The following is a 24,957-nucleotide window of genomic DNA, read 5'->3' as shown; positions in this document are numbered from 1 at the left end:
GACCGTACAAATTCCGTGCAGACAACACCTGGAGTCAGGATCGAGCATGGGTTTCTGGTGCTGCAAGGCTGCTTCTCCACTGCTGCACCACCATGCCATCCGTATCTATATTCAGCTGATTGTTCAGTGATGTAAATGGCATATTCATGCAATGGTAATAGTTAAGTCTGAGGAGTCCATATTGTCTTCACCACTTGGAAAACAAGAGGACAAAGTGGAATGCATACAAAACACATAGAACCCTTCATTCACTGCAGACCCTTGGACTCACAGGCAGCAAATGAAATCTGTTCTCTGTTGGACAGCCAGTAGAGAATTATTCTGCAGTGCTGACACGAACAAGGAAGTCGAAGACTTGGTTCCCTCTTGGGAGAGTGCAGCTGCTGCAAAGTTCCCCTGCAGGCAAAACGCAGACGTTGCTCAGAAATTGGAGTGTTTGTAACACAATGCTGCGAGGGCTGGTGATACCTTTCTTCATCCTGCTGCCTGGGGCTGTTTTCATGCAAGGTAGGTTGCCGTTGGTTTCAGAAGAAGCATATTGTGGACTTGGGCAGCACTGTTTAGGCATCTTTTCTCAGGGTAACCTTAGGGAGAGGAGCAGCCTTTTAACACTTACCTAAGAACCTGTGTCAAAAATCAGTCGCAGTGGATATGCTTCTGCTGCTGAATTAAAAGCTAACGCAAGCAGATAAAATATCTCCAACCTATTGAAAACAAAGTTGAAATCCCCCACTGAGTTGACTTTATCCAATAATTGGTACTTGTAGTAAACTTTCCATTTTATGAATAAGATTCAATAATTCTAAAGTTGCTAAAGTCTTTCACTTTCTTGTAGAAGAGCCCAATGCTATTTATGTTCCGGTGAAGAAAAAATGCGTTGTCCTGAATGGATCAGATGTTCCAGCTAATGGCACTGCCAACTGGGAATGGATCCCCCACCAGGGGCAACCCTGCACAAAAATACTGGTCAGAGTGTGGGCTGATGAGCATGGCTGGAGAGCTGAGAGGCTCAGTGAAGATCTGCAAAGCAATGGACCCAGGTGGCATCAGATTAACAACTCCCCCCATCTCACCATTGAAAATGTTGCCTTTGAAGCTGCCGGGCTGTTTACCTTCAGACAGATGGAACCCGAGAAGAAAATATTGAAACAGTATGAAATATTTTCCATCAAAGGTAGGGAGACCAGGAATGGTGAACTTGATCTGACTTTGTTGTATGATAAAGACTGTTTCATTAATTGTGCTGAAGAATCCTGTAGATTGTGAAATTCATGCAAAATATTCATTAAAATATGTTTGAATGCACAGTCTTTTACTAAGGGTAGAGGAATCAAGATATAGATTTAAGGTAAGAATGGAAAGATTTAATGGTAACCCAAGGAGCATTTTTTTGCACTCAGAGGGTGATGAGAATGTGGAGCAAGCTACCAGAGGTGGTAGTTTAGACAGGTATAATAACAGCATTAAAAAAGCCACTTGTGCAGGTACACAGGTAAGAATCATTCAGAGGGATATGGAACAAATGCCAAATGGGACAAGCCTGGAGGGGGCATCTTGGTTGGCATGGATGAGTTGGGCTGAAGGGCCTATTTCTGTGCTGTATGACTCCACGACTCTGTGATGACCCTGAAACAAAAGTTGCGTTTCTCTTGCATTTTACCATCACTCAATGTTTAAAAGTTTTCCAGTGACTATGAATCAGACTATCAGTAAACTACAAGGAACTTGAAAATCCTAAGGTTTTGAAATTCTGCATTTTCGTTACTTTCAGTCTTGCTTTTGTCCATTTCCTCCTTAGAAAGACAAACTGTAGTTGTCTGCATCTTTGTTGCGTGTTACAGATCGTGTAAAACTTTGTCGTATGCAACTTTACCCACCGTATGGCCATTGTTTTTTTAAATCCTTTTGTCTTGCTCTGCAATAGCAAATTACCATCATTGACTGCATCATTTTTAACTCCTGGCATTCCCTTATCATGATCTATCTCAGGGATCACCTGATCTCATATTCTATGCATATCTGCTGCATTCATCATAATCGACACTTCTTTTGTACCATCACAGACTGACTTGCCTTCTGAAGTTAACTCCTTAAAAACTCATGCCTGATAAATTTTACTGCAATGTTTATGTGTGTGATGCTATGAATATTTTTCATGTAACCTGATGGTCAGACATGATCGGGTACATTGATAGATGGTAATTCACAACCAGTTGTTGCAGATACAAGGAACTGCAGATGCTGGTTTACCAATAAAATGCTGGAACAACGTGCGGGTCAGACAGCATCTCTGGAGAACATGGAGAGGTGACCTTTCAGGTCAGGACCCTTTATTGGATTTATTGTAGTAGGGAAGAGAAAGCTAGAAGAGAGGTGGGGGTGGGATAAACCCTGGCAAGTGATAGGTGGATGGAGGTGTGAGAGGATTTTGATTGGCACGTGGTTGGACAGAGATGAAAAGGCAAAAAAGAGATGAGGTTAGAAGCGGCATGAATTGTGAAGAACATGAATAGACAACGTTTCGGAAGTGTGAAGCAAGAGGAAAGATTATAGGTGGAAGGGAACACCCCCACCCCCACCCCCTCCTTTTCCACCTGTAAATTGCCTATAGCATGGTAGGTGAGTGGTATAATCTGGAGGCTATAGAGTCATATAGTATGGAAACAGGCCCTTCAGCACAATTTGTTCATACCGACCAAGATGCCCCCATCTAAGTTAATCAAATTAGCCTGCATTTCTCCCAGACCCCACTAAATCTTTCCTATTGCTACACTTGTTGAAGTGTCTTTTAATGGATTATTTGATGGAAATGCGGGGAGAGGTGCGATTAGTGTAGGATTGATGGAATAGGGTGTTTGATTATTGGTGCAGAATTATGCTCTGAAGGTCCTGTTTTGTGCCAAATGCCTGTTTGTGACAATCATCTCCCCATTACTCTTGGGTAGACACAAAATGCTGGAGTAATTAAGCAGGTCAGGCAGCATCTCAGGAAAGAAGAAAGGTTGAAGGGGGTTGAAGTCTGAAGAAGGGTCTCGACCCGAAACGTCACGCATTCCTTCTCTTCTGAGATGCTGCCTGACCCACTGAGTTACTCCAGCATTTTGTGTCTACCTTAGATTTGAACCTGCATCTGCAGTTATTTTTCTCCCCATTACTCTTGATCAGCTCCCTGAGATCATTACTATAATTTCCACAGCCTTCACCCCTTCTCACCCATTCAGAACCGATGAATTGTGATTTCCTTTCCTTTTCCTTTACTCCTGTGTTATTGCATAGTGTTGGAAGGAACTGTGTGTCTGACTTGTATCCACAATCTGGCTTTCACTTGGGCTCCAGTCACCCTCTCAATGACGGCTTAGTTCAGGACAGCACACAAAGAAAATCTCATACAGCAGATGTGAGTTTCTTGAACAATTCAGTTTATTCAGACCTTGACAGTACATACAAGAAAGCACTCTGATGGTCCAAAATGCTTCACCGACCGACACAACACTTACAGTATTTTGTCACATTCGTGTCATGTGGATTTAACTTTTTTTTAAATAATTCACCATTAATCAACATTTCATCGTAGTCTTTGATCTTTGTTTTTTATCTCAGTTGGAGTTGCCTCCAGCTAAAACCAACAGGAAAGAATTTCCATCCTGTGTTTCAGAAAGCATTCTCCCATTTATCATGTAAATTGGTGTCATAAAGTGATTCCTCTTCTCTTATGATCAGTTTTATTCCCCTCAACCTGCTTCACAAATATCCTATGTTTATCTTTGCTCCAGTTTGGCTATGTCTTACAATTTAAACACTTCCCAAATATATTTACTGCCTCTCCTAATGACACCTTTTTGTTAGTTTCATTTTCTTGGCCTCATTTCCAATCATGCTTCTCCGGTATATAAGTCTCCTGGGTTAACAATATTACAGACTTGCCCAAATACTTTCTACTTTCAGAAATTCCCACATCATATAGTACTTGTCATTTTCCATATAATGGTGACATTAAAGTAATAAGGAATAATTAGAGATGAATCATCACCTAGGTTAACAATTCCAATTATTTTCATTTTCTTTCATTACTTTATCTTTATTTAACATGCAGTTGGTCGGGATCCTCGGTATCAGTTTCGGGGCAGTGATGTTACCCTGCACTGTACTATCTCCAAGCTCCCTGATACCATCAGTCTTCACTGGACAGAGAAAAAACCTTCTCAGCAGAGCGGAAGGAACAACACAGACCAAATTCAGCTGAATAACACAGTCTATCTGATAGTCCATGATGTCCAAATGCAGGATAAGGAACGATATGCTTGTGAAATACAAGATCAAAGAAGAACAGTTCTCACTGTTGATGTCGAATTGTACCTCAGTCAGTGTAAGTGCAAAATCCGCTCGGAGTAAATATCATGCTATTGCAGAAAATTCTTGTAATCAGGTCAAAACCAGCCTCAACATGATCAAAGCATTATACCACCCATTCTTTCTTCTCCCTCGTTCGGTAAAAAGTACACTGTAGCTTGACAGCATGCATCAGCAGAATCGGGGACAGCTTCTTCCCCTCCAATATCAGAATCCTGAAAGGTATTGACACAAGCTAGGGTACTGTCCGATTCACCTTCACCCCATTGCAGACATTGGATTTGTTTAAGGAACTGATGTGCTACACTGCTGAGAACAATATTCTGCATTATTATCTTCCCCTTTACTCTACCTGTTGTACTGAATTTGACTTGATTGTAGCAATCTATAGTATTAATTGATCTGTTGGGTTGGCATGCAATATAAACTGTAGCTTTTCACATGTGATACTAATAAACAATTTACTAAAGCTGCATTGCGGCTGTATTTCCTTCCTCCTGTCTGTGTGCTGTGAAGATTTACTTGATCACTTTCAACCACTCCATTTACAGAATTAGAAAAGCTGCTTCTTATTTGGTCCATGCGGTCAATAAATTAACAGATTTTTGCTCCCACTCTGCATTCTTACTCAGCATGTTCTTCTATTGCTGCTGTTGATACGGATCTTAGACAAAGGGTCTGATGCTGATTGCAGAAGTTGGTGATGGTGCTGGTTCTGGAGTTGATGTAAATATTCATATCAATTAATGGCAAGACCTTTAAGAGCACTGGTGTGCAGAGAGATCTCGGGGTCCAAGTCTGCAACTCCTTGCAAGTGGCATCTCAAAAAGATAGAGGGGTAAAGAAGGCATATGGTTGCTTCATTGGTTGGGGCATTGTATGAGAGTCAAGAGGTCATGATAGAGCTTTATAGGACTTTGGTTAGGCCACATTTGGAACATTGTGTGGGGTTCTAGTCACTCCCCAAATCACAACCCTCCCCCCCCCCCCCCCCCCACCCACCCCTCTCCCTCTCCCTCCCCTCTCTACAGAAGGATGTTGAGGCGTTGGTGAGGGTGCAGAGGAGGTTTACTAGAATTATGCCTCGATTATATTGTAATAGTTATAATGAGAAGTTGGACAGATGGATTAATTTTTCTGGAATGCTGGAGGTTGAGGGGAGACCTGATAAAAGTATGTAAAATGATGAGATGCATAAATAGGGTAGACAGTATGAACCATTTTCTCAAAGTGAAAATATTAAAGACTAGAGGGCATAGCTTTAAGGTGATAGGGGCAAGGTTACAGGAGATGTGTGGGGCAAGCTTTTTGTACAGAGAGTGGAGGGCGCTTGGAATGCACTGCTGGGGTTGGCAGGGGAGGGAGATATAATGGTGTTTAACAATCTGTTCCGTTTGACTGGTCGCTCGTTTTATCTCCATCTCCCTCTCCCCCCCCTCTCCCGCTCCCTCCCCTTCCCCCTCTACCCCAACCCTCCTGGCCTGCTCCCCCCCCCCCTCTCCCGCTCCCTCCCCTTCCTCCTCTACCCCAACCCTCCTGGCCTGCTCCACCACCCCCTCTTCCTCCCCACCCTTCCCTCTCCCCCTCCCTCTCCTTCTCTCCCACCCTCCCTGATCCCCCCCTCACTTTCTCGCATTCTCTCCCTCCTTCTCCCTCTCTCCACCTCCCTCGCCCTCCCCCTCCCCTTTTCCCCCTCTCCTTCTCACCCTCCCTCCCCCTCGCCTTCTCACTCTCCCTCCTCCCTTCCCCTCTTCCTCTCTTTTTGTGCGTCGATAACTCCTCCTCTGTATGTCTATTTCAGCTAACTATGGTCTGGAGTCGACAAGTTACTGGCCAATTCTTGGTGATAATTCACTGTCTCTGAACTGTGACTGTGGGCGCAGCTGCAATCAATCCGCCTGGTATTGGAAACAATACAATGAAGCAGCACAGGGAAGGAAGATATCTTCTGTCAACACGAATTGGAATCGAATCAGACTGCCACATTTCAATGGGATGAGGTTCCCTCTGCAGATTTCTCCCATAAAGTTTGAAGATGCTGGAAATTACACGTGCACCATGGACACAGCCAAAGTGACGACAGTTGAACTGATAACCACTAAAGGTAAATCCTGGAATTTAAATACAGCGGCAAGGAAAGAGTTCTGTGAGAGTTCCATCAGTCTGTTGTAGACCTGGAAATTTATTGGAAAAAACAATAGGAAATGTACAGCAACCTGTTGTTTTCCTGGTTGAATTGCCGCAAGAGGTTCATGGGATTTTATGCAATTCCAGCCATAGGCACCCAGCCAAAAGCCAGGGTTCTGGAATGTGTGAAAAGTTTGCTCACACATTTGAACAAACATGTTCCCATATTCCCTTCTGATTTAAATTGCCCCTATTTCTTTTACACTTTCCCGTTCAGAGTTATAGAATCATACAGTACAGAAGCAGGCCCCTCAGGCCAACTTACAATGCCCTCCATAATGTTTGGGACAAAGACCCATCATTTATTTATTTGCCTCTGTACTCCACAATTTGAGATTTGTAATAGAGAAAAAAAAATCATATGTTGTTATAGTGCACATTGTCAGATTTTAATAAAAGCCATTTTTATACATTTTGGTCTCACCATGTAGAAATTACAGCAGTCTTTAAACATAGATCCCCCATTTCAGGGCACCATAATGTTTGTGACACAGCAGTGTCATCAAAATGAAAGTAGTCATGTTTAGTATTTTGTTGCATATCTATTGCATGCAATAACTGCTTCGTCTGAGATTCATGGACATCACCAGTTGCTGGGTGTCTTTGGTGATGCTCTTCCAGGCCTGTATTGCAGCCATCTTTAGCTTATGCTTGCTTTGGGGGCTAGTCCCCTTCAGTTTTCTCTTCAGCATATAAAATGCATGCTCAATTGGGTTCAGATCGGGTGATTGACTTGGCCACTCAAGAATTGTCCATTTTTTAGCTTTGAAAAACTCCTTTGTTGCTTTAGCAATATGTTTGGGATCATTGTCTTGCTGTTGAATGAACCACCGGCCAATGAGTTTTGAGGCATTTGTTTGAACTTGAGCAGATAGGAAGATACACTTCAGAATTCATTATGCTACTACCATCGGCAGTTGTATTATCAATGACGATAAGTGAGCCAGTACCATCAGCAGCCATACAGGCCCAGGCCATAACACCCCCACCACCGCGTTTCACAGATGAGGTGGTATACTTTGGATCTTGGGCAGTTCCTTCTTTCCCCCATAATTTGCTCTTCCCATCACTCTGATATAAATTAATCTTTGTCTCATCTGTCCACAAGACCTGTTTCCAGAACTGTGGTAGCTCTTTTATGTACTTCTTGGCAAACTGTAACCTGGCTATTCTATTTTTGCGGCTAACCAGTGGTTTGCATCTTGCAGTGTAGCCTCTGTATTTCTGTTCATGAGCTCTTCTGCGTACTGTGGTCACTGACAAATCCACACCTGACTCCTGAAGAGTGTTTCTGATCTGTCAGACACATGTTTGGGATTTTTCTTTATTATAGAGAGAATTCTTCTGTCATCAGCTGTGGAGGTCTTCCTTGGCCTGCCAGTCCCTTTGCGATTAGTAAGCTCCAGTGCTCTCTTTCTTCTTAATGATGTTCCAAACAGTTGATTTTGGTAAGCCTAAGGTTTGGCTGATGTTTCTAACAGTTTTATTCTTATTTCACACTCATAATGGCTTCCTTGACTTTCATTGGCACAACTTTGTTCCTCATGTTGATAAACAGCAATAAAAGTTTCCAAAGGTGATGGAAAGACTGGATGAAAGTCTAGGTGCTGAGAGCTCTCTTATACCTGCATTAAGGAGGCAATTAAACACACCTGAGCAATTACAAACACCTGTGAAGCCATGTGTCCCAATCATGATGTTGCCCTGAAATGGGGGGGACTATGTATAAACACAGCTGTTGTTTCGACATGGTGAAACCAAAATGTATAAAAATGGCCTTTATTAAAATCTGACAATGCGCACTTTAACCACGTGTGATTTTTTTCTATTATAAATCTCAAATTGTGGAGGACAGAGGCAAATAAATAAATGATGGATCTTTGTCCTAAACATTATGCAGGGCACTGTATCTATGCCGACCAAGACACCCATCTTTGCTAGTCCCATTTGCCTTTGTTTGACCCATATACCTCTAAACCTTTCCAAATTGTCCAAATGACTGGAGAAAAGAGTCCAGAAGCACAGAATCAATATCCAATTATAATATGGAGAAGCAGGAGTGTTAGGCACTGCTTCAAACTAATGAATTTAGATTCAGAGGTGAGTGTGAACCAAACCACTTGTACTCAACAACTATGCCACAGGAGTATGATTAAGAAGGTTACAGGGGAATAGACATTCAGTGATCCACATGTACAGTCAGATGCTGAGTACTGAAAGAGTTGGAGTAAGTCCAGAAGAACATTTTGCTCTCTGTAATGAGGAAGCTCCCAGGCCTTAAAATGAAATGACTGCAGATTGTGAAAATAAGGAAACAAAACTGAAAATGCTGGAAATAGTCAGCAGTCTGGGCGCTTGTGGTGGAAAGAACAAATTAATATTTCAGGTAATGAGCTTTCCAGGTACATGAACTAAGATGGTCATATAATATTTCTCATCCCAAGTTATCTTTAGGATCCATTAGGACTGCATAAAGAACAATTCTTCAGAGATGACCTGAATTGCCCTGTGAAATCAAATGGCCATGGGTTGAATTTCTGCATGCAGATAATTTGTTGATGACTACAGCCCGTCAATGGGGTTAGCAATACAATTGCTAATGTACTGGCTTTGAACTGATAGCACGAAGCTGTTCAAGCTTGCTCGATAGAGAACAAATTCTCTCTGTAGAATGGGTTCCAGGTTAGAATAGTTATGCATTCCTTTTATGATATTGGTTAATGGCAAGGAAAAAATTTGTGACTGAGCTAAGTAACACGGGTGGAAAATATTTGGGTTGAACTGCCCTAACATCATCCATCGCTGAAACAAAGACTCTGTTTGATTGTAGTGACGGTATTTCCCTCTCACCCTCTGGCTGAAGAAAACCATGTTACCCTAACCTGCTCGGTTTCTCGGATTAGAGAAGCAACAAGACTCATTTGGATGGAAACTGGAGGGAAAAGCTTTGCTATAGAAAAGACATTTAACTCCACGAGAGAAGGAAACAACAGTCTATCACTGTTCATTCCGAAGATTGGGCATCACAACAGACGGTGGACATGCCTTGTGTTTAACCGACAAATGCCAAGATTTTTTACCACAATCCAGCTTGATGTTACTGGTAAGAGTTGAAGTTGTTTAATAATGTGTAGAGTGGGGTATAATGCAATGGCATGCAAAACAAAGCTTTTCACTGTACCTCGGTACATGCGGCAATAATAAACCTAAACCTGATTCTATTATTTCAATGTTTTATCTTGCCACTAAATATTGTACCCTTTATCCTTTAGTTGTCTTGATTGTATTGGTGTGTAGTATTTTCTATGACTGGATACCTCGCAAACAAAAGCTTTTCACTGTGCCTTGGTATACATGACAATAATAAAGTAAACTAAACTTGTTATTATAATTAATATTAATAATTATTAATAATTAATAATTAATAAGTAGGACGCTCACTCTGCAAAGTCCTCAACCAATTGGGCATTAAGGGGCTGGCAAAGAAGAGGGCCATTCAATCCACAAGCGAAGCCGCAGAGAAAGCCATTAGATGGCTTTGGATTAAGAGGGCTGATCCGTGGGCAGTTGCTGCTGGGACACAAGTCGGGGCCTGATCAACCCCGGCTGGGCGAGGGTGTCTGATGTTGTGAGACCCGAAGAACCCGATAACCCCAGGTCACATCACTGAGGACGCGTCCCAGTGCATCCAAAAGATGTATCTTGCACATAATTAATAAGAACTGATTTGTTTTTATTACTATCATGTATTCTAGGCATCATTCATCTATACTGCACATACTTTGCTTCTAAGTCCATTGCTATCCTGATCCTTGCTCATCCACACTGCAGTATCAAGTGTTCAGCTGCAGAAAGATAACTAGACTGCCAAATACAAATTTGTATTTTATTGACATCACTAAACTGCCAGAGGCTGAGAGGTCTTTAGGCCACTGACATTGTTGTAAAAGTTCTTATGTTATTGTCCAAAAACAGGTAACATCACTAAAACAATGAGTCTGTGCACTTCTTCTAAAATTAAGTATGCCAGCTATTTCAATTTATAAAAGCTTTACTTACAATGTAAAAATATGAAGCTTCATTTTCTTAACTGGATGTTTAATTTTAAAGAGAGAAACTAAAAGGCAACATTTGGTGCCAGCAAGAATGTATCAACTTATTCACAAAATGCTGGAGTAACTCAGCAGGACAGGCAGCATCTCGGGAGAGAAGGAATGGGTGACGTTTCGGGTCGAGACCCTTCTTCAGACGGCATTGCACTTGTAGCATTGGGGCCAATATTCTGAAAACTTTGGCTCTATATCTGATATATAAGTAAATGTGGTCAGAAAATTGGCAATAGCTCTACTTCCACACTTGCCAAGTGTGATGTCTTTCAGGGAGACTCGACAGCTTAAAAGAGCAATGCTCACACTTGAAGATGTTGATTTGTAGCAACTTTTACAGGGTTAGGGTGACCAACAAGTTTTCAAATATAGCATGAAGCAACTTGGAATCAGAGTTACACAGTGTGAGAACAAGGCCTTTCCACCTACTTCCATGCTGACAAGGTTTTATACTTAAACTAATCCCATTTGCCTGTGCACAGCCCATGTCTTTTTAAACAGTTCCTATCCAAGTACCTGTCTAAATGTCTTTTAAATGTGGTTATTGCGCCCACCTCTACAGCGTCTTCTGGTAGCTTGTGGCATTTGTGAAAAACCCACTGCGTGAAGAAAGTGCCCATCAGGTTTCTTAAATATTTTTCGTCTCACCTTAAACCTATCCCTTCAATCTACCCCATCCTGGGAAAAAGACTGTGATCATTTACCTTATCTATTCCTCTCATGATGTTATAAACAGCTATAAGGTCATCCCTCAGCCTCCTACACTCCTACACAAGGAAAAAAGCGTAGCAGTCCTCACTTCACCATACCACCAATTTTGGTGTCAGCTGAAAATTTACTAAGTACTTTAACTACATTATCAACCAAATTGTTAATATTGATGACAAACAACAGTGGACCCAGCACGGATCCCTGTGGCACACACTAGTCCTGAGCCTCCATTCAGAAAAAGCAACTCTCCACTGCCAAACTCTGACTCCATTCACCGAACCAATTGTGAATGCATCTGGCTAGCTAACCCTGGGTCCCATGTGGTCTAACCTTCAGGATTTGCCAAGCATGCAGGAACTTGTCAAAGGCCTTGTTAAAGTCCATACAACCAATGTCCACAGCTCTGCCCTCATCAATCTTCTCGGTGACCTCTTTAAAAAATTCTATCAAATTTGAGACACACAAAGCTGTGCTGAATATCCCGAAACAACCTTTAACTATTCAAATGGTGGTAAATTCTGACCCTCAAAATCCCCTCCAGAAACTTGCCCATCACTGAAATCAGGCTCACCTGAACTTAAAGGTAGACACAAAATGCTGGAGTAATTCAGCATCTCTGGAGAGAAGAAATCGGTGAAGTTTCAGGTGGAGACCCTTCTTCAGACTCACCTGAACTTACCCTTGCAACCCTTCTTGAATAAAGGTACACTATTCGCTAACCTCTAGTCTTTCTGTACCTTCCGATGGGTAAAGATGATGCAAATATCTCTTCTAGGATTCTACCAATTTCTTCCTTCGCCACCGACAATGTCTGAATTCTTTTTCTGTGAGCTGTTCCGGTTAGGGTGTGAAACGACTGTCCACTTATCCTTGTTATGTTGTTTATATTTTTTCAAAACTAAATATTCAATGATTTTATAGAGAAATACCACACGGAAAGAAGCTCATTGTCTGCATCAACAATCTACTCATTTACATTATTCTGTTTTTTATTCTCCCCATATCCTTATTTTTCTTTCCAGAGCCAGTTAAGATGACTTATTTGAGCCACATTGTCATACCCATGGTCCTTGCGCTTCTTCTTTGCCTTGTTGCAGCAATGATCATCTACCACAGCAGGATCCATAAACCAGGTAGGAGAAACTGGTACCTGCAGTGTATCACGAGGACAAGGCAGCATTACAAGTTCCCACTCTGAGAAGAAACGGACAGCACAGTGGTGTAGCTGGTAGAGCTGTTACCTAACAGTGCCAGAGACCCTGGTTCAATCCTGACCTCTGGTGCTGATCGAGTGGAATTTGTACGTACTCATTGTGACCCCATGAGTTTCCTAGCAATTTCGCCCCAGATTCCAAAGATGTGTGGATTTGTAGGCTAATCGGTCTTAAGCCCTTAATGTATATGGAGTGGATAAGAAAGTGGAATAACAGAGAACTAGTATGAACATGTGATCAATGGTTAATGTGGACTTGGTGGGCCTGTTTCCATACATATCTCTAAACTAAACTAAATTAAAACATATGCACAAAGCTCAGTGCTCATTTGAAAGTTTTAATCGACTGCACTGGGAAACTCAATGGTCCGAAATGACAGGTTGAGGTGCAAATAATGTGCGGGGAACAGTGCGCTAAAAGTCAGTGTGCAGATGAAAAGGAGAGCTTCCAACTATCTTCTCATGGGCAATTTGAGGGGGACAATAAATGCTGGCAATATATATCCATATCCTGAAAAAAATGCATAAATAAAGAAATATACTGATTGGATGCAGTTGAATACTAATCAGAGTTCTGATCACTACATTACAGGATAAATGTAGTTACACTGGAGATGGTACAGAAGAGATTTACAAAGGACTATCAAAATTGGAGGAAAGGTTGGGAAAGCTGGAGTATTTTTCTTTGTAACAGAGAAGGCTAAGAGTGAATTTAATTGAGGTGTAGATAGGTTTTGAGGGATTTACGTAGAGTAAGTAGAACAGATCTATTTCTCTTAGCTGATGAGTCAAAACACAGAAGGCTGAGACTTAAAGTAATAGGTGGTTTCAAGGGGAAATTAGGGGATTTATTTTCCTGTAGATAGTGGCAGCTTTGAAAGTCATGTCTGAGATGAGGGCAGAGGTAGGAACTTTCTTCACAATTTTTTTAATGTGGATTGAAGACACCTGACCTGAAGGGCTGTGAACCTATCATTAAAAGTCATTAGTGACGTTAGAGGTTGGCCAGCTAATTTTTCACCTGCCTCCTCCAGTGCCATAGTGAGGCCCACCGGAAATTGGATGAACAGCACCTCATATTTCGCCTGGGCGGTTTGCAGCCCAGTGGTATGAACATCGACTTCTCCAACTTTAGATAGTTCCTCTGTCCCTTCCTTCCCCTCCTCCTTCCCAGATCTCCCTCTATCTTCCTGTCTCCACCTATATCCTTCCTTTGTCCCGCCCCCCTGACATCAGTCTGAAGAAGGGTCTCGACCCGAAACGTCACCATTCCTTCTCTCCCGAGATGCTGCCCGACCTGCTGAGTTACTCCAGCATTTTGTGAATAAATTAATTTTTCACCTGCACAGATATAATGAGTCAACTGTTCTCTCGCATTGTAAATGTTCTCTGATTCTGTGAGACTATTAGGACTCCTATCGGCGTGAATCAAACAGAATTTTATTCTGCAGAGATAAAACAGAAAAGACTGGAATTGCTCATCATGCCAGTCAGCAGAAGGACAACTAGTTGACTTTTCAGGCCAGGCATCAATTTTAAGAATAGTTTCTAATGAAAAGTTATCAATCTGAAATTTGGCTGTTTCTCTTCCCACAGTTATCACTGGTACACAATCATAGTTTTGTCTGGTTTGTTTTTTCAGCATCCAGAATATTTTGCATTTGGTTTATCCAGCAGAGCGTGGATACCAGAGCATTAGTTGTCAGGAGTGGAGGATCAATACCTGACTTTATCCAGTCACCAAGGTTCTCTTGCTCTTGTAATGATGTTGCATGAGCTCAGCTTAAAACCTCATGTTAATTTCCTCCTCATTCCTTTTTTAGTGTCCATGTAAGTTAAAGATATTTATCCTGTAAACAACGTGAAACAGTTGCAGAGAGAAAAAAGTGCTGATTTTTTCAAGCACGTTTTTAACAATCAAATTAATTCAATTCACTTCACAGTCAATGAAGATCAAAGGGAACCAGAAGGTATTCAGACAAACCCAAACACTGAACGGTGCAGTGAAGAAATTCATTCTGCTGCTGTCAGATTTCAAAAGACAATAGACTATAGACAATAGGTACAGGAGGAGGCCATTCGGCCCTTCGAGCCAGCACCGCCATTCAATGTGATCATGGCTGATCATTCTTAATCAGTACCCCGTTCCTGCCTTCTCCCCATACCCCCTGACTCCGCTATCCTTAAGAGCTCTATCTAGCTCTCTCTTGAATGCATTCAGAGAATTGGCCTCCACTGCCTTCTGAGGCAGAGAATTCCACAGATTTACAACTCTCTGACCGAAAATGTTTTTTCCTCATCTCCGTTCTAAATGGCCTACCCCTTGTTCTTAAACTGTGGCCCCTGGATCTGGACTCCCCAAACATTGGGAACATGTTTCCTGCCTCTAACGTGTCCAACCCCTTAATAATCTTATATGTTTAGATAAGATCCCCTCTCATCCTTCTAAATTCCAGTGTATACAAGCCTAGTCGCTCCAGTCTTTCATATGACAGTCATATGACAGTCCCGCTATTCCTGGAATCAACCTAGTAAACCTACGCTGCACGCCCTCAATAGCAAGAATATCCTTCCTCAAATTTGGAGACCAAAACTGCACACAGTACTCCAGGTGCGGTCTCACTAGGGCCCTGTACAACTGCAGAAGGACCTTTTTGCTCCTATACTCAACTCCTCTTGTTACGAAGGCCAACATTCCATTGGCTTTCTTCACTGCCTGCTGTACCTGCATGCTTCCTTTCAGTGACGGATGCACTAGGACACCCAGATCTCGTTGTAAGTCCCCTTTTCCTAACTTGACACCATTCAGATAATATACCTTCCTATTCTTACCACCAAAGTGGATAACCTCACAATTATCCACATTAAACTGCATCTGCCATGCATCCGCCCACTCACACAACCTGTCCAAGTCACCCTGCAACCTCATAGCATCTTCCTCACAGTTCACACTACCACCCAGCTTTGTATCATCTGCAAATTTGCTAATGTTACTTTTAATTCCTTCATCCAAGTCATTAATGTATATTGTAAATAGCTGCGGTCCCTGCACCGAGCCTTGCGGTACCCCACTAGTCACTGCCTGCCATTCTGAAAGGGACCCATTTATCCCCACTCTTTGCTTTCTGTTTGTCAACCAATTTTCTATCCATGTCAGTACCCTACCTCCAATACCATGTGCTCTAATTTTGCCCACTAATTTCCCTTGTGGGACCTTGTCTGAAAATCGAGGTACACCACATCCACCGGCTCTCCCCTGTCAATTTTCCTAGTTACATCCTCAAAAAATTCCAGAAGATTAGTCAAGCATGATTTCCCCTTCGTAAATCCATGCTGACTCGGAACGATCCTGTTACTGCTATCCAAATGCTCCGCAATTTCGTCTTTTATAATTGACTCCAGCATCTTCCCCACCACTGGGGACCAGGTAATTGCAAGTTCTGCTGTACCATCAATGTTTTGAACAGTTTCCTTCATAAATATTAATCCTAATATTTAATTTTAATAAATTGCTTAAAGCTGAAGGGATCAAGGGTGAAGGTGGAAACACGGAAGTGAAATGGATGATCAACTTTGATAGGATTCAATGATAACAGGTCCAGAGGGTTAAATGTTCTACTCCTGCTTCTTTTTCCTATCCTTTTATTCTATCCTTGATGAGAGATCCACCTTGCAGCCTTCAGATTTAGTCAATTATAACCATAAAGAACTTGGTGAATGGTCTTGAATTACTTATGTAAGGAAATGTGAAAACTATTGCTCTCGATTTGAGGAACGAAATTGGGGAAAAGAAGCAAAGACATCTTGTGCTATAGAATGAACAATTGCAGAACCTGATGGATATGCAAAGAGATTGATATGAATTGATTTTGGGTTACGTTAAAAAATTTAAGTCCAGTTTAGTTTTTTTAGTTTAGTTTAGAGATACAGGGTGGAAACAGGCCTTTTGGCCCACCGACTCTGCAATCCCCACACATTAACACTATCCTACACAAACAAGGGACAATTTACACTTATTCCAAGCCAATTAACCTACAAACCTGCACATCTTTGGCATATGGAAGAAAACCGAAGATCTCGGCAAAAACCTACGTGGTCACAGGGAAAACGTACAAACTCTGTACGGATAGCATCTGTAGTCGGGATCGAACCCGGGTCTCTGGCGCTGCAAGCTCTGTAAGGCAGCATCTCTACCACTGTGCCACTGTGCCGTCCTGTCTCATGGAATACCTAAACGTAGCAAGGGAATACAACTCCCAAATCAGGCTTAATCCCAGATATTATGGATCAATGGGTCACAAAGGAATAATAAGAACAATAAAGTCTACGATACCCCCAAGCCTACAACTCCATTCACAAAGATAAATGGCTAATCTGAATTTTAACTTGAGCTGCCAGTCTTGGTACAGACATTCTTAACCTCACAAGATGTTTATCTCACATTAACGATTCTTAATTTGTCCCTCACAGCAGTACTATGTGAGGAAGATTCTTCACAAGCATTGAAGAATTCAGCTGTAGTATTAAGTGTCTTTTCCTGATGTTGTACTCCATCAGGAGAGTGTGTGGAATTTGTAGAGGTACTTTACGCCCAGATTTTGCTTTACTTTCATGCAAATTTACACCTAGTTTTTGCTTATCACCATTTTGCCTGGGGGGGGGGGGGGGGGGGGGGGGAGGGGGAAGGAAGAAGCTCAAAAGGAAAAATATCTGCTTTTGTATCTTAATTTCATGGACTCAATATTCCTTCTGCTTTTATCTCTTGGGTTACCAAGTAGCACTTTATAAGGCATATTTGAAGGGCAATATAGATGTATTGCACTGATTTAATTTATCTGATTTTGTCAATGAACAATCAAATTTATCACTCGGGCAAATTAGTAATCAGTAACACATCAGTGTCATCATATATTAAGCCTTTGAAAATGCAAGTAAATATTATTATACCATTCATCATTTTGTGTGGAAATCATTTGTCATAGCTTTCACAACTTGGTACATTTACAACTTCCAACTCTTTAGCTTTAGTCTCATAAAACAATATCTCCTTTGTATAACAATGTGGATTTCTATGAGTCTAGATGTACAAGAAATTGGGACAGGAACTGGCCACTCAGCACTTCATGACTGCTCTGTGGTTTCATAAAATTGTGTCTGGTCTCATTGCAGTCTCCTCTTTCACCAATCTTTGAAGAAGAACATCCAAATACATAGGACCCTCAAAAGAAAAAAAAAATCTCCACCTTTACTCGGTCTTAAATCAGTGATGCCTTATTTTTAAAACAGTTCTACGTTTTCTCGCAAGGTGAACCATGTTCCCCACATCCATCATTCAAGGCCTCACTGGGTCTTACATGCTTCAGTTATTCTTTTATTCTCCTGCAGGTGTAATCAAAGCCTGTCTGATCTTTATTCATCAAACAACTTACCTACTCCAGTTATTAATTTGGCAAACTTCTCAGAACTGTTTCTCACAGTAATATTCTTCTACAACAAATGAGACCAATACTGTACATGTTACTCCAGATGTGGCATAACTTAGGCCCGATATAACTGATGCACAGTCTCCCTATATTTGTATTCAATTCCCCTCACAAGAATTCAGCTCTAATATTAAGCTTCTGCCCTTGATGTTGTACTACACCAGTAGAGTGTCTGGCATTCATAGATACACTTCATTTCATAATTTACATCCTGTTTTTGCATCTCACCATTCTGTAACAGGGAGAAAAGGAGAAGGAAGCACTTTTTTTTGGTAAAACGGCATCTACAGTTACTTTTTTTATTCACGTTTATGTGTACGCGTTCCTTCCCAAGCTGAACAATCACCTTTCATCTACATATTCTCACCCCTGTAAGGTTGCCTGTCTTCACCTTAGCCTCAATCTAGTTGTTGTCAAAATGTGTTTGTGTTGCAGTGTTCTGCCTAAATTGTCTCATTCTCTAAAGTAATGCAACAAATCAGCTAAAACATTGGATCCCAATTTAAATTGCACCACCTGCTTACCCATCCCTTCTGACGAAAGCCATCAATTTGAAACTTAGGGCAACCAGAGCAGATGATGCCCATCCCAATCAGCAATTCTAGTATCTTCAGTTCTATTTCAGATTTCTGGTGTCAGCAGTATTTTGCTTTTGGTCTACTCTGTGGAGCATGTTCCAATAAGTATTAGAACCATGGAACTCATATGCTGGCTTACAAAAGAGGCACAAAGTGGCACAAACTCAGTGGGTCAGGCAGCACCTCTGGAAAATATGGATAGATGATGTTTTGGGTCGGGACCCTCCAGAAATGCCACCTATCCATGTTCTGCAGAGGATTGTACCTAACCCGCTGAGTTACTCCAGCATTTTGTGTCTTTTTTTCCAATAAGTGTTATTCACTAGGAGTGGACGGTTAGCAGCTGGACTTATCCACTCACCAAGAATTTTGTGGCCCATCTGCTAAATCAGTAGCACACTCTTGGCTAAACTCCCTGCTCATCTCTTTCTCCTGTGCCTAAGTGAGTTCAATCTTTCACAGGATAACTACTTGGGCGAAACATATATCAGAAAGTCTTACTTGTTAACACTCATTAAGTGAAGTAGCAGCTGGGAGAAAAGCATGATGGATTTCTCAAATACTTATTCATTTTTTCAGAGATTACGACCCACTCTACATCAATGGGGTCTGCGTGGAAAGGGTACCAGCTTTCAGGTTCCTGGGTACGCACATCGCAGAGGATCTCACCTGGTCTACCAACACCATCACCACAGTAAAGAAGGCACAGCAGAGACTCCACTTCCTGAGGATCCTCAGGAAAACCAACCTGCAGGAGAAGCTCATGTTGTCCTTCTATCGCTGCTCCATCGAGAGTGTGCTGGCATACTGTATAACCACATGGTATGCCAGCTGCTCAGAAAAGGACAGGAAGGCCCTTCAGAGGGTCATCACGACGGCCCAGAAAATCATCGGCTGCTCACTGCCCTCCCTGGAGCACCTGTTCAGCCTGCGCTGCCTCAGTAGAGCAGGCAAAATAATAAAAGATCCATCCCACCCCGGCCACCGTCTGTTTGTTCATCTGCCCTCTGGTCGACGTTTCAGGTCAATCAAATCCCGAACAAACAGACTTAAGAACAGTTTTTACCCCAGGGCCATACGAGAACTGAACACTACCTGTGCACTAGGCAACACCGTTAAAAAATCTTGTACTTAATTTAATTGTATTTATGTATTTATTTGTTTTTGCATTTATTGCATATATGTTTGTACGCACCGTCAGGATTGGCTGTTTTTTAATTTCGTTGTACTCGTTGCAATGACAATAAATGAATATTATTATTATTATTATTTATCAAACTGATTCAATTCACCTTCACAGTCAAAGATCAAAAGGAACCAGGAAACAGTCAGACAGTCCCAAACTCAGAACTGTACAGTGAAGAAGAAATTAATTATGCTGTGGTCAGTTTTCAAAAGAGACCAGGTAATTTGCAAGTTATATTGTATAAGCAACATTTTTAATTTTTAATTTTTAATTAGCAGTACTAACCCTAATATCTAATTACTTCGAAGGTCAAAACCAAAGTGAACAATCCAACCAGCAACCTTCAGATGCAGTAAGTAAAATGAGAAAAGATCCAAATAATGTTTCAGATTAAAGAAAGAGAATTTACTGCAAAATCTAACACATAATTTTCAAATTTGCAGCGTCAATGGGCTTCAGGTGGAGAGGAAACGTCAGTAATATATGGCACTGTAATTCAGTAGAACATCCTAGTTTGGAAAAGCAAACCTGCAGATGCTGGGAATGTGACATAAAAACAGAAAATGATGGAAATACTCAGCAGGCCAGGCAACATCGGTGGAGAAATATCCCAGTTTCGATATGGATGATCAGAGGAGAAAAAAGTTGGAAGAAACAAGCATAGTTTTTGCTGTAGAATGGATGGTTATAGAACTGGGTTTATATTTATTGATTCTGGATTACATTTAAGGAAGCAAGCCTTGTCCCATGGAATATCTAAGCCGAGCAAGAATATATAAGTTCTGAATCAAGATGACTCCCTCTGTTATTAAGGATCAATAAATGAATGAACAATTCATCTGCACGATGAATGGCATAGGAATATAAGAACAGACGCAGCCTATTCTGTTCTTATATTCTTCAAATCTATTCTTCTATTCAAATAGATAAAAGGCTGATCGAAATTAATGTCAGTGCAGTGACCATGATCATCATCATCACAGATTAATCTCGGTTTTGAGGTTTTTAATTGACCCCTCACAGTGATAATTATATAAGGCAGAAAGTACCACATTTGAATTTGAATTGAATTGAATACTTTAATGTCACATGTGGCAAGTCACTGAAATTCTTTGCTTGGATACCCAAGGTGTGCAAATAGTCACCACATACGGTGCTGACAAAGATACAAAGTATCTGCACCAGGCCCCCTCTTGTTCTCCCCCCCCCCCCCTCCACTCCCCCCCTTCCCTCACGCCCCCCCCCCTTCCCCCCCGCCAGATCATCCATTGTTCATTGTTATTCCCTTAGTGGCCTTGTGAGACTAATACCTGTTAGATTAACCCTGAATAGTCTGGTTGCTATCTCTAGCCTGTATAGAAACTACTTATAACTCAAGCCTAGTAAGATCCTTGGGATTTTTTTTCTGCATGCATTCCAGTTTAGTTATATCCTTCCGAAAACAGGGTGACCAGAACTGCACATATTATTCAAAATCTCAACTCATCAATGTCTTGTACAGCTGTAACATATTGTTCCAACTCATATACTATTATCCTTACCATTAATGGCAAGGGTGTCAAACATCATCTTTATCACCCCATGTCACCCCTATACCCTGGTCTCTCTGTTGTACAACGCTCCCACAACCCTGCCATCTACCATATAAATCCTGCCTTGGCTTAACCTCTTCAACCCTGCCATCTACCTTGGCTTAACCTCTTCACCACTGAGATCAGGTTCACTGGCCTATAGTTCCTTGGCTTTTGAAGTAAAGGTACAACTCCAGGCACCGTACCAAGTTTCCAGTACCTTCACTGAAGCTAAAATGTTCATATATCTCTTCCAGAATGCCAGCTATTCATTTCCTAGCTTCCCACAATGTCTGATGATTATTCATGCCATTGTCTCTCCTCCCAATCATCCACTCCATTCCTCACATTTCCAGACATTCTCTCTCTCTATCTAAAACATTGAGGCAAATCTGCTCATTGGCACGCAACCATTTTTAGTTTAAAGATACAGCATGAAAACGGGCCTGCCGAATCCATGCCGACCATTGATCACCAGTTCACACTAGTTCTATGTTATATCACTTTCTCATCGGCTCCTTGAGATGTGGGAGAAAACCGGAGCACCCAGAGGAAAGCCACGCGGTCACAGGAAGAACGTGCAAACTCCACACAGACAGCACCCGAGGTGGGGATCGAACCTGGATCTCTGGCACTGTGAGGCAGCAGCTCTATCAGCTGTGCTACCATTGTGTCACCTTCACAACATAGAGGGGACCTTTGTCATTGGAATCCTTGGTGGTGCAACCCTGGATCTATCCCTGGGGACTAAGTTTTCAAGGTTCAGCAGAAGTTCTATTATTAAACAAACAGAACAACAGGAGTTCCACATATTAATCGTCATTTTAAAGAACACAGAGAAACTGTGCTCGCCATCGGTGTGCAACTATCTGTATTTTGCTCCTCACGCTCCCCTGCTGGTCAGATGGCACTATTGTAACTTATGTCGGAAGAATACAACAGATTGAACATTTCATTCTGCTACATTTCTCCCCCTTAGGTGAAACTTCTCTTAACCAGAGTTTTCAGGTTATAACCACTCATCAACACAGAACACACCAGTTACCAACTCCAAGACTGATGTAGGCTATTCAAACCCAGAAAATGTTCAGACATTATTCAGCGCATTCATAGAACTTACTCCTGACTAACAAAACCCGGTGAGATGTGCCCAATTAAAGGTCAAGTATCTCTAATGCCTTCCATTGCTGCACAGAGTATCTTTGTTCTGGAATATTGTATGCTGATGAGGCTGAACATATCATTGGCGTGTTGGCTGGGTTCTGCTATGGTCTCACAGCTGGAGCATGATTTTCCACGCCTTAATGAGGGAGCTAACTAGAACATTTTGAAAGGAAGGACAGTTCGAAGTGATTTCTGACACATTGCAAAACTGATAGAGTGCACCTGAGAGGGTGCTTCAGGTGCAACTACTGAATATTTTACATTCAATTAGGGTTCAGCTCTATCAGTTAAATGCTATTTTATGAAGATATATATGCTCCGGTGCAATTTCGTGCAATCTGCTAGTTTTCAACAAAAAATCGCATAAGAAACTGTGACACAAGACTTGGTGATTGTGGAGGAATTGAACTGGGCATTTAGAGTGAGGCTGCATTTAGAGTATTGTGTTCAGATTTGGGCACCATGTTGTAGGAAAGATGTTGTCAATCTGTAAAAGATACAGAGGAAATTTATGAGGAGGTTGCCAGGACTTGAGGGCCTGAGCTATAGGGAGAGGTTAAGCAGGCTAGGACTATTCCTTGGGGCGCAGGAGAATAAGGGGTGATCTTATAGTGGTGTACAAAATCATAATAGGAATAGATCGGCTAGATGCACAGAGTCTCTTGCACAGAGTTGGGGAATTGAGAACCAGGGGACAAAAGTTTAAAGTGAGCGGGGAAAGATTTAATAGGAACCTGAAGGGTAACCTTTTCACACAAACATATAACATATAACAACTACAGCATGGAAACAGGCCTGTCCGGCCCTACCAGTCCACGCCGACCATTCTCCCTGACCTAGTCTCATCTACCTGCACTCAGACCATAACCCTCCAATCCCCTCCTATCCATATACCTATCCAATTTACTCTTAAATAATAAAATCGAGCCAGCTTCCACCACTTCCACCGGAAGCCCATTCCATACAGCCACAACCCTCTGAGTAAAGAAGTTCCCCCTCATGTTACCCCTAAACCTTTGTCCCTCAATTCTGAAGCTATGTCCCCTTGTTGGAATCTTCCCCACTCTCAAAGGGAAAAGCCTACCCACGTCAACTCTGTCCGTCCCTCTCATAATTTTAAAAACCTCTATCAAGTCCCCCCTCAACCTTCTACGCTCCAAAGAATAAAGACCCAACCTGTTCAACCTCTCTCTGTAGCCTAAGTGCTGAAACCCAGGCAACATTCTAGTAAATCTCCTCTGTACCCTCTCCATTTTGTCGACATCCTTCCTATAATTTGGCGACCAGAACTGCACACCATACTCCAGATTCGGCCTCACCAATGCCCTGTACAATTTCAACATTACATCCCAACTTCTATACTCGATGCTCTGATTTATAAAGGCAAGCATACCAAACGCCTTCTTCACCACCCTATCCACATGAGATTCCACCTTCAGGGAACAATGCACAGTTATTCCCAGATCCCTCTGTTCCACTGCATTCCTCAATTCCCTACCATTTACCCTGTACGTCCTATTTTGATTTGTCCTACCAAAATGCAGCACCTCACACTTATCGGCATTAAACTCCATCTGCCATCTTTCAGCCCACCCTTCCAAAAGGCCCAAGTCTCTCTGTAGACTTTGAAAATCTACCTCACTATCAACTACTCCACCTATCTTAGTATCATCTGCATATTTACTAATCCAATTTGCCACACCATCATCCAGATCATTAATGTAAATGACAAACAACAGTGGACCCAACACAGATCCTTGGGGCACTCCACTAGACACTGGCCTCCAACCTGACATACAATTGTCAACCGTTACCCTCTGGTATCTCCCATTCAGCCATTGTTGAATCCATCTTGCAACCTCACTATTAATACCCAATGATTTAACCTTCTTAATCAACCTTCCATGTGGAACCTTGTCAAATGCCTTACTGAAGTCCATATAGACAACATCCACAGCCTTGCCCTTATCAATTTCCCTGGTAACCTCTTCAAAAAATTCAAGAAGATTAGTCAAACATGACCTTCCAGGCACAAATCCATGTTGACTGTTTCTAATCAGGCCTTGATTATCCAAATAATTATATATATTGTCCCTAAGTATCTTTTCCATTAATTTTCCCACCACAGACGTCAAACTAATAGGTCTATAATTGCTAGGTTTACTTTTAGAACCTTTTTTAAACAAAGGCACAACATGCGCAATGCGCCAATCTTCCGGCACCATCCCTGTTTCTAATGACGTTTGAAATATTTCCGTCATAGCCCCTGCTATTTCTGCACTAACTTCCCTCAATGTCCTAGGGAATATCCTATCAGGACCTGGAGACTTATCCACTTTTATATTCTTCATAAGTGTCCGTACCTCCTCTTCTTTAATCCTCCTAATTTCCATCACTACTCTACTTGT

General features: G+C 41.8%; 1 protein-coding gene across 2 annotated transcripts; it reads left to right on the top strand.

The window, feature by feature from the left end:
• Positions 1-403: 403 nt before the first annotated feature.
• Positions 404-20,773, top strand: LOC144599920 (vascular cell adhesion protein 1-like). 2 transcript variants are annotated; one of them, XM_078411181.1, is made up of 9 exons: positions 404-507; positions 836-1,174; positions 4,094-4,366; positions 6,152-6,454; positions 9,368-9,640; positions 12,377-12,487; positions 19,929-20,033; positions 20,123-20,166; positions 20,258-20,773. In XM_078411181.1, exons 1-9 carry the CDS (start codon positions 447-449, stop codon positions 20,315-20,317), a joined length of 1,569 nt encoding a protein of 522 aa, XP_078267307.1. In that variant the 5' UTR covers positions 404-446; the 3' UTR covers positions 20,318-20,773. The 2 variants fall into 2 exon arrangements, with proteins under 2 accessions (XP_078267307.1, XP_078267309.1); XM_078411183.1 differs by lacking the exon at positions 19,929-20,033.
• Positions 20,774-24,957: the final 4,184 nt, after the last annotated feature.

This window comes from Rhinoraja longicauda, chromosome 14, assembly GCF_053455715.1.
Source record: "Rhinoraja longicauda isolate Sanriku21f chromosome 14, sRhiLon1.1, whole genome shotgun sequence".
In the NCBI taxonomy this organism is placed as follows: Eukaryota; Metazoa; Chordata; class Chondrichthyes; order Rajiformes; family Arhynchobatidae; genus Rhinoraja; species Rhinoraja longicauda.
The sequence above is the reverse complement of the archived record's forward strand: the minus strand, read 5'-3'. Positions and strand labels throughout refer to the sequence as shown.

Bases quoted from the DNA above. Each gene is read 5' to 3' on its own strand.
- LOC144599920 (XM_078411181.1), top strand. From the start codon at position 447: ATGCTGCGAGGGCTGGTGATACCTTTCTTCATCCTGCTGCCTGGGGCT. The intron at 508-835 runs GTAGGTTGCCGT...ACTTTCTTGTAG, and splicing joins TGGGGCTGTTTTCATGCAAG to AAGAGCCCAATGCTATTTAT. The intron at 1,175-4,093 runs GTAGGGAGACCA...TTTAACATGCAG, and splicing joins TGAAATATTTTCCATCAAAG to TTGGTCGGGATCCTCGGTAT.